The 10,096-nt window shown below is 56.1% G+C and overlaps 1 protein-coding gene across 1 annotated transcript in view; it reads left to right on the forward strand.

Annotated features, from left to right (window-relative positions):
• Nucleotides 1–9,603, forward strand: part of IGF2R (insulin like growth factor 2 receptor) — an 86,329-nt gene extending 76,726 nt beyond the window's left edge. The window contains exons 37-45 of the mRNA XM_023523443.1: nt 532–766; nt 1,493–1,629; nt 2,009–2,123; nt 3,015–3,161; nt 3,768–3,955; nt 4,969–5,155; nt 6,631–6,780; nt 7,828–7,897; nt 8,656–9,603. Coding sequence (XP_023379211.1) covers nt 532–766; nt 1,493–1,629; nt 2,009–2,123; nt 3,015–3,161; nt 3,768–3,955; nt 4,969–5,155; nt 6,631–6,780; nt 7,828–7,897; nt 8,656–9,072 — 1,646 coding nt within the window. The 3' untranslated portion in view covers nt 9,073–9,603. The remainder of the gene's footprint in view (nt 1–531; nt 767–1,492; nt 1,630–2,008; nt 2,124–3,014; nt 3,162–3,767; nt 3,956–4,968; nt 5,156–6,630; nt 6,781–7,827; nt 7,898–8,655) is intronic.
• Nucleotides 9,604–10,096: the final 493 nt, after the last annotated feature.

Genomic DNA, 10,096 nt, shown 5'->3' on the forward strand with positions numbered 1-10,096 from the left:
TGAGAGAATCCTACTAGTGCGTATGGCACAAGCTCCTGTGAGTTCCCGAGGAACGTGAGATGAGAAAAATGGGGAAAAGTTATTTAATTCTTGTACGGGATCAGAGAACAAAGCAATAATATTAAGGAATTATGAATGTTAAATTGGTCAGGGACTACTATAGTCTTGAGGCTTGTCGTGGCAGGAATTTTCTCCTGGTTTGTTGGATGATACGCAAACATTTTTAGGTTGTTGTGGGTGTCTTAATCGTTACTTTATTTTTTGTTGTTTGTGCCCGAACCGAATTTTAATAGCTGTCTTTGGGGAATTGGGCTAGCGCTGCGGGGTTATTAAGGAGAACAGTGAGAGACACTCGGTCTCTTCAGGGTTAAGATGTCTGCGAATAAAACAGAGCGCGATCTGGCCAGGGCAGGTGGGGGCAGCCAGTGCCGGGCAGCGGGTGCCCGTAAACGGAGGGGGCGGGAGGCGTGCAGGGGCAGGGGCGGGACGAGGCGGTGAGGCCTGACAGCTCTCCCGCCTGCCGCTCCCCAGCAAACAGCCACCGGACGTCCTCTATCATCTTCAAGTGTGACGAGGAGGCCGACATCGGGGGGCCACGGGTCTTCAGTGAGACCCGGGGGTGCGAGGTGACGTTCGAGTGGAAAACAAAAGTCGTCTGCCCTCCGGAGAAGATGGAGTGCAAGTTCATCCAGAATCACAGAACCTACGATTTGCGGCTGCTGTCCTCTCTCACCGGGTCCTGGTTCTTCGCGCACCAAGGCGCCTCGTGAGTACCGCCGTCACTCGCCACCGTGTCAGTAAGCGGGAGCCGGAGGTTCTTGGTGGTAGGGGGCTCATGGTGCGTCGCCTCTGACTCTAGAGGCGGGACTGCCGTGTAGACTGGAGCGTAGGGTGGCTTGGGTGCCCTGTGCTCCCGGGGGCAGCCCAGAGGTGTCAGGCACGGTTTGCAAGGCAGAGGTGGACAGGAACGGAGCCTCAGAGCCCAGAGAGGCTGTCGGCCAGGTCCCCTTGGTCTGATTTGGTCCGCATTGGGGAGGGCACCATCGGGCGCTGGGTTTCTGGGAGGCTCATTCCCTCAGCTCCTCGGCACAAGCTCCTTAGGCTGTGGTGGCCTGGCGTTCGTTAGCTGTACGGATGGCTTCCCACACGGCTCCCCGCACACGACTCCCCGCACACAGCACCTGCCCCGCCGGGCACTCTTGACCCCTAAGCATTCGCTTTGTAGGGGGATGTGGACTTGGAGCCCTTACGGCCCCTCGAGTAAGGCAGACAGCTCACCAGGGTTAGGCTGCTGCCTGTCCCAACTCGAAAGCCCTTCTCAGCCCCACGGCGTCTCCAGATTTGTCCTCGTGCCTGGGCGGAGTGCCTTGTCTGTCAACACTGGGGCTCTCTGTCAGGAAACCGTTTTAGTGCCGCGTTCAGAGGCGCTGCACCCGAACGCGTCGGCTGAGACTGACCTTCCCCTGCCTCGTCCCTTTGTGTCGTTTCATAGGTACTACATAAATCTGTGTCAGAAAATATACAAAGGGCCCCTGGACTGCTCCGACAGAGCCAGCATCTGCAAAAAGAGCGCGTCGGGGGACGTGCAGGTCCTGGGGCTTGTCCACACACAGAGACTGGACGTCATAGGTGAGGCCTGGACCCCTGGGCGGTCACAGGCGCCGTGGCTGGGGGGTGGGGGCAGGCAGCATGCCGAGGCTCCCTCCGAGTCTCGCCCCAGCGGGGGTGAAGTACCCAGGCTCGCAGGTGCGTGTGCGGGCATTCCTGCGGGGCTGCAGAGCAGTCACGCGGGGACTCGGTCGGGGTAACTCAAATTGTTAACGTCCTAACAATTTGGGGCATAAAAGTAGAGACTGGGGCTCAGCAGGTTGCAAGGTGACCTGGGGGGTAAATTTTCAGAACGCTAAACCTGTTTGCTGTCCTGGTTCTTGGCATGTACTTGACTTGCGACGTTGAAGGTTTTTATAACACACTGGAAATAACGTCCGTGCGATCTTTTGTGTTTCAGACGACAAAGTCATTGTAACTTACTCAAAAGGTGACCCGTGTGGTGAGAACAGGACCACGTCCACTGTCATAGAACTGACCTGTGCAAAGACAGTTGGCAGGCCTTCATTTAAGAGGTGGGCGTGCAAGGGTCTCCAGGGGACTGTGGAGCCTGTGCCGGGAGCAAGTCAGAACTTCTCTCTCTGGTTGTCACTTGGGGTTTGTGAACGTGTGAGCAGGGTCACAGTAGGGAGGGGACTGGCTGCTGAGTTGGGGCCGGGGGGGAGGTGCAGGGCTGCTGATTATCTGCAGCGTGCACGGCTGCCCCACACAAGGAAGCGTGCTGGGACCAAGGCCACCATGTGAAGCAGCATTTAAGTGGCCTCCGTCTTCGAATGTCATAGAACAAAAGGGGCATTGATCGGTGCCAGCCAAGGCCAGTGTTCAGGTGGCCTGTCAGGGATCCACGGACAGGTGGGGCCAGCACCTGGATTGCTCTTGGAATATACTAGAATTCTCCAGGCAGTTCTGCTTGTGGTGCTAAGGGGGAGTTTGGCCAGCAGGGGGAGCATGTGAGCTGCTGTGCGTGAACAAATGATTCCTCGCAGAGCTGGGCTTCTGCCAGGGCAGACCCAGGAGCCGCTGTCCAAGGCTTTACTCGCTCCATGAGTTTAAAGCTTGTCAAATGAAAATTCAAAGATCTAGGAGCAAATTTGTCCAGCTTTTAGATGTTACACAGTTCCTAAATTTAGGGAAACTATGTGAAGCCAGATCCTTGCCCGCTTTTCACATTGTGGGGGTGCTCGCCGGCCCTCTCCTGTGATCTCGAGGAGAGCGGGCGGGGTGGCCATCCTGGCCCGGAGCTGCCTGCCCGTCGCGGGAGCCCCAGGGCGGGCTTGGAGGTGGGGGTCTCCTCGGGGACCTGGGGCTCTCGGGCAGCGCGTCCTCAGGGTGCGAGGTCTTGTGCTGCAGCCCCTCGCACGGCCGCGTCTGCGGGATGTGACCGCGCCCCTGCCGTCTCCTTCCAGGTTCGACGTAGACAGCTGCACTTACTACTTCAGCTGGGACTCGCGGGCCGCCTGCGCCGTGAAGCCGCAGGAGGTGCAGATGGTGAATGGCACGATCACCAGCCCTATAAACGGCAAGAGCATCAGCCTCGGAGACATTTATTTTAAGTAAGTGAAACGTGTTCCTCTGAGAACTGCCACATATTTAAAATTAAACCAGCCATTCAAATTTCACTCTAGTGGGAAGTGCTGCAGTAAATAGGCTGTATGTTTTAGTTACTGTTCCTAGGTAGTCGTCACGTTTTGCTTAAACCAAGGAAAAGCATTACTCAACTATTAAGTTTTAACGCCAAAGATGGTGAATTCTCTCGAGTAAAAATAAAGTTACTTGTTCTCCCTCGCTTCCTAATAAACCCAGGGATCGAAGCCCAGACTTTCTGAAACAATTTTTCATCAGGAATCTGGGGGCTTATCAGCTTGTGAAAAAAAGTCACTTTCTCAGCAGTATCTACTGGGGCAGTTGCTGGGGTCCAGTGGCCAAGGTGACCGACCATGCCTGCTGGCTGTGCCCAGGGCAGGGCCAGGCGGGAGGATGATGGGGAGGAAATTGGCACCTGCCGGAGTGTCCACGGCTCGTGGACACACCACCCAGGCTGGGTGGCGGGAGACCCGCAGCGTCCCACAGCTGTGGGGTGGTGCCCGCACCTTGGGTCTGTAAGGAATGGCTTTCTTGAGGGGCTGCTGGAGTCACTGCCACCTCTTTCATCTCTTCAGGCTATTCAGTGCCTCCGGGGACATAAGAACGAATGGGGACAAATACCTGTATGAAATCCAGCTTTCTTCCATCACAAACTCCAAAAATCCAGCGTGCACCGGAGCCAACATCTGCCAGGTCAAACCGAATGACCAGCACTTCAGTAGGAAAGTTGGAACTTCTGATAAAACCAAATACTACGTTCAAGGTAATCCGTTTCTCCATCGTTGTGACATGTTTAAGCTCCTTGAAGGAAGGGCTTTAACACTTTCATGACCAGCCCCGCAATCGAGATCGCAAGTACAAAGCCCTGCTCGGATGCTGCCTTGACGTGCAGTCGTGAGAGCAAGTCGAGCAGCCTGGGTCTCGGGGCCGCCTCTGTGGACGTGGCTGCCTCACACACGCCTCGGCCCTCCGAGTGCGGCCGACTGGGGAGTTGGGAGAGGGCCGAGTCCACCCCAGGCCCCTCACTTCTGACACCAGTTGCGAGTTCGGGGGGCTCCCATCACTGCCCTGAAGTTCAGTGATTCCCTGAGGACGCGAGAACTCACCGAGCCGTCACAGTCACGGTTATAGTTTGTTACGTGAAGGTGTAGTTAAAAGTCAGCCACGTGAAGAAGCACGGAGGGGCGTCCGGGGGAGCCAGGCGCTCCCTCGTTCTCCCCCTGTGGAGTCGGGGTGCATTACCGACCCAGCGTTGGTGACAATGTGCATGGATTGTTGCCAGTCAGGGGAGCTCAGTGCCCCTTGGTGGCTTGGGTTTTATTGGGGTTCCATTGCATAGTCTTGGTTGGTTGGTTGGCTGGCTGGCTGGCTGGCTGGTTGGTTGGCTGGCTGGTTGGTTGGTTGGTTGGTTGGCTGGCTGGCTGGCTGGCTGGCTGGCTGGCTGCTTGCTTGGTTGCTTACCTGGCAATCTCAGTCCCCAGGTAGGCTGATACTGCATGGCCAGCCTCCACTCCAGAGCGTGTGGTTAACTGAGGACAGAGGCCAGACCTCTTTTTGGGGAGGTTTAAGTCTTTCCTGCACACTGACTTGAGGCAGGGGCTCCATAATATGTGCCAGGGGGTCTGGAGAAGAGCGCACGTGGAACATCTGATGCACGACACTCACGTCTGATTTTAACTCTATGCGAACTTTTTACAGGCTCTGAAGATAAACTCGGCCCGTTACTGAGGTGTCAGTGCTAACGTTGCTGTGGTATGTATGCCTCTTTTTTGACAGATGGTGACCTGGACGTGGTGTTTACCTCATCCTCTAAATGTGGGAAAGATAAGACAAAGTCTGTGTCTTCTACCATCTTCTTCCACTGCGACCCTTTGGTGAAGGATGGGATCCCTGAGTTCAGCCATGAGACTGCCGATTGCCAGTACCTCTTCTCCTGGTACACCTCTGCCGTGTGTCCCCTGGGGTAAGTGCGGGGTCCTGGCGTTGGTAGGAGTTGCTGTCAGTCACTTTCCTCTTTGGATGGACACTTACCAGTTGTACCTCAACCGCCGCTCTCGAAACTTAGCTCAGGCGTAAGTTCATATGGGCGTTTACCCTGGTGCTCTATCGTGGAGAGGGTTCAAACCCACAGAGTCCAGAGGAAGTGGCCGAGGCAAACCCCACGTAGCCAGCGCCTAGCTTCAGCAGTTGTCCACATCCCGCCCTCTTGACCCACTCCACGTCAGCACCCTGTCACCCCCAGCAGCCTCGGCCTTCTGCCTTTGTGCGCCCCGGGCCCTGAGCACCCCTCACTTTGCTTGCATCTTTCTCCTGCCCCCCGCCCCCCCCCCCCCCGCCACTTCCTGATCAACCTGCCACTTACTTCCTCCAGGGAGGCGGGGCCGTGTCCTGTCTGTTCCCAGCAGAGCTTTCTGTTTTAGCACAGAGAACTGTGTGGTAAAGGTCACTTTAACGTGAACGAAATATGTTTTCATTTGAATGAATGAAGAGTTCCTCTACAGATCCTGAAAATCATCTGTAGGCCAGATGTTCACAGGAAGTACACGTTTCTGCTCTGAGGGGCTTCTGGTGACCGGGCCTCCGTGTGGCTTCGGGGGACCTGCCTCTGTCATGTCCTGTGGCCTTCACTTCTTGGCCCAGCTACACTGTCCCAGTTAGAGCCCCTCATCCAGAACAAAAAGTTATAAACCGCTTTCCTCGTGGATTTATTTTGTGTCGCATCCGGCTGCCATCGTACAGAAGCTTGTCATTCTCTGTCCTGAGACTTTAAGGTCGGAGGAGACTGAGGTCTTGCTGTGTCGTTGTTGCTTTCCTTTCATGGTGAAGGGACCCACAGCCAGCAGAAAGTGACAGGGACAGTGCGGGGAGATCCAGACCACACCTTCCAGATCTTAAATCAGTTTCGTCTTATTTGTCCTATGGGTGCTAGCCCAGAAAAAAAGGTCAGCTTTTTCCTGTGTTTTCCAGGAACACAGATGTAGGGCAAGTCTCAACGAATTTCTAAACATTGGTGCCACATGAACGATGTACATGGTGCCGTGACACAAACGTCCAGTTCTGTGAGCAGAAAGAGAAGTCAGTGAAGACGTTTCTGATTTCGTATCATGAATGTTCAATGTCATGGAAATACACTGCTTTTTTCATACACGGGTTGGAATTGTGAAATTTCAGCTGATCGGACAGCGACTGTGTTTGTCACTAGCCCTGCCTCCTGGGACTTAACAGGCCTGAATAGAGAATGGCTCCTTGGGGTGCCTGTGCTGTGCCCCGCACTCCTGTTTTCCGGTACTCCTGCCTGAGCTCGCTGTCGGCAGAGTGTTCTCACGGCGGGTGGCTCGTGTCGGGTGTGGCGCTGGCGGTCAGCGCCACTCCCCGCGTTGGGGTTGCTGCGGTCTTCGCTGTGGCGGCAGCGTCCTGAGCGCCGTGGCTTCCTTCCAGGGACTTCGATGGCGCGAGTGCCGAGGAGGACACGCCGGAGCACAAGGGGCTCTCGGAGAGGAGCCAGGCCGTTGGGGCGGTCCTCAGCCTGCTGCTGGTGGCGCTCACGGGCTGTCTGCTGACCCTGCTGCTCTACAAAAAGGAGAGACGGTGAGGACGGGCGCGGCCGCGGGGCCGGAGCGAATCCTGGCCTCGGATTTCCTTTCCTTCCCCCCTTCCCTTCCCTTTCCCTGGAGCCCCGGGCCTGGAGCTCTGTTAGCACTGCGGGCGTGGTCTCCAGGTGTGTTTCTCACACGTCTGCGTTTTATGACGAGGTGTCCATTTGACCAGAGCCGTGAACCTGCCCCAGGTGCTCGAGTCAGGTCTCACCTTGCGTGGCGGACACTGTGGGCTCTCGGCCTGGCTCACCCGTTTCCAAGACGTCAGTCTCTGGATGTGTTTGAAGTTGGACAGGCGTTAAACTACCTGTCATGAGCGGACTTCCTGCTGGTCTGCTCTTTCCTCCCCTCCCCCCTTCTCATCTTAAAAGTGAGCATTATTAGGCGCCTGCTGTGTGCCAGGTACAGCCTCGTCCTCTTGGCTCCCCTTTGCTAGCTAAAAGGGCTCGTGTGTCATCACGTGTGGCTGTCCAGCAGATGGTTATTTCGCTGGTGAACGAGGCACAGGGCTCAGAGCTCTGTGCACACTTGGCCCTGGCTGGCGGTGGAAGAGGAGGCCATCTCGGGGGCCCTCGTCCTCTTTCGTCAGGCAGAGGAGCTGGAGGCAAGGGGCTGTCGAGAATTACTGGCAGAGACCACCGGGGTGGCAGGGTTGGGGCCGAAGGTCTGGGCGTGAGCTGGCCTGGGTTAGTCACCTGGCCCCGGCTGTCTCCGCACAGCCCAGGAGATCAGAAACCGTGGTGGCATCACATCCACACGTGGAAAAGCGGGGACCCCAGTGTCCCTGCGGCACCTCGCTCTAGCCCTTGCTAAACCGCGAATGGAGCGAGATTTGCATCCTGCTCTGATTCTGAAGTGTTCCTGCCTCTGCATTGGTTCATAACCCTGCCACCGCGGGCTCAGCGTCCCATCCGAGCGGGGCAGCGGTGGGGGGTGCAGCCCCTCTCTTAGCCAGGACCGGAGGGGCCAGCTAGGAGCAGCTGGCCAGTGGGCGGCTCAAGCTACTGGTTCTTCCCGGAGTGACTGTCGTCTCTCACAGGGAGACGGTGATGAGTAAGCTGACCAACTGCTGTCGACGGAGTGCAGACGTGTCCTACAAATACTCAAAGGTAATTTCCTGCCTCCGCCTCGCCCCTCGCAATAGCGAGCTGGGGATGTTGTTAACACTTGGTGATGATCGAAAATCCTCATCACAGGCAATTTGAAGTAGAAAGGAAAAACGTCATCTCCCATTGCTTTTAACCCTAACATACTTCTGTCTTTTTTTTTAATTCAAGTTTTTCACAACGTGGTTGCAACTGATTTCCTAGAACATTTAATGGTTACGTGGCAGCTCCTGCCTTTTTTTTGGCTATTCTAAAAAAAGTTACATATCATAATGGAAAGTTTGTGCATTTGGCATTTGGATGGTTTCCTTCAAATAAATCTCCAGAAAAGAGGCATCTTGTGGACCAAAGGGCATGAATATGCTCGTGGCTCTGTGCGTGCTGCCAAGCCTTTCTAAAAAGCTTACCTCGGATGCATACATGTGTCCTCTCCGTGGCTCTTCCTCAGCACACGTCCCCCTCCTGCCCTGCCCCCTGTGGCACCCGGTTCTGGATGAGCGGTAGGAAGGTCGCAGACTCGCCAGCCAGGCCACTTTCCTGCCCTTGCGACACTGTGCGCCTTGGCTGGGCCTTAGCAGGAGCTGGCAGTTCCAGCCCGTGCCTTCCTCTCCCGGGTTTTGTCCCTGGTGGGGACCTGGGGCCGTGGTGGCTGCGGTGGGTGGGGACGGAGGGTCCCTCATTCGGGCGGGTCATGGAAGGAGGGTAACAGGAGCGGGGCAGGGTTTTGGCGGGGCTCCGTGAGCTCTGCTTTGCCCTGGCAGGTCAACAAGGAGGAAGAGGCGGACGAGAACGAAACTGAGTGGCTGATGGAGGAGATCCAGCTGCCGGCCCCCCGGCCTGGGAAGGAAGGGCAGGAAAACGGCCACATCACCACAAAGTCCGTGAAGGCCGACGCCCTCACTTCCCTGCACGGGGACGACCAGGACAGCGAGGACGAGGTCCTGACCATCCCGGAGGTGCGCGTTCACTCGGCCAGAGGGACCGGGGCGGACAGCGCACAGCAGATGAGACACCCCCAGAGGAAGGTGCTCCGGGAGCCGGGCGACGACAGGGTGGGGCTGGTGAGGGGTGAGAAGGGGGCCAGGCCGACGCCCCGGCCTGTGCCACCCAAGCCCGTGAACTCTGGCGGCCTGGTGTCCTTCCACGATGACAGCGACGAGGACCTCCTCAACATCTGAGCTCCTGGTGCCTGCAGGGGACGTGGGTCTGTCGCTGGCTCAGCCAGGCCCTCCAACCAAATAAGACTTCGACTCGATGATGCTTCTGTCATTTTTGCCTTTAACAAAAACTGTTCCAAAAGGGAAGAATTTTGTGGGGGAGAGAGTGAGGTGGTCAGGCGCCGCTCACCTGTGGCTGCTCGGTCATTGGGTTGAGGCATCACGCCAGTTGCCAAAGGGTGATGCCCGGGGCCCGGGTTTTCGTCCCAAGTCCTCGTGTGAGAGCACAGCTGCTCTGTGCTCCACAGTGCGTGCACGGGCCGGTGCATCCGGGGACAGAGGGCTGTGTTTGAGGAAAACCCTTGCTGCTTTAGGCCCTGTAGGGTGTTTGACCAGTATATTTTAGCATTTAATTCTCTCCTCCTATTTATTGACTTTGACAATTACTCAGGTTTGCGAAAAAAAAAATAAAAAAAAAAAAAACACAAAAAACAAACCACCCACCCAGCAGTTTCTTCTGCCGACAGGAGGCGACATGCTGGTTCATCCGCTGCCGGCCGGGAAGCTGCGTGTGCTGGGTTGGTTCATATAAGGTTTTGAGCTAGTCAGTCATGTATCCTGAGTTAGAGTACTTCCTCTGTCTCTTCCTCTTGGCTTTCTTTTTCTTGAGGGCGCGCCCGCACGCGCCGGGGTCCCTGAGTGCTGGGCCGGCGGCTCGCCAGCATGCCTTCAGTCAGGGACGGCCGCAGCTTTCTGCGTGACCTGTTCAGCCCTAGGTGCACGGAGCACATTTTTCAGTATTTCCTTCGCCGGCTGGTGAATTCAAACCACCCACCCAAAGACTGATTTTGTGTATGCGTGAATGGAGATGCCAGAGAAAACGACTTTTACCCACTTTGGGTGGGTACAGGTCCCATCTCTTCAGGTTCTCATGATACCACCTTTACCGGGCTTATTTTTTTAAGAAAAAAAAAAAAGTGTTTATCAACCATTCGACCTATAAGAAGCCTTAATTTGCACAGTGCGTGACTTCCGGAGATTGCAC

This window comes from Pteropus vampyrus, unplaced genomic scaffold, assembly GCF_000151845.1.
Source record: "Pteropus vampyrus isolate Shadow unplaced genomic scaffold, Pvam_2.0 Scaffold392, whole genome shotgun sequence".
NCBI lineage: Eukaryota > Metazoa > Chordata > Mammalia > Chiroptera > Pteropodidae > Pteropus > Pteropus vampyrus.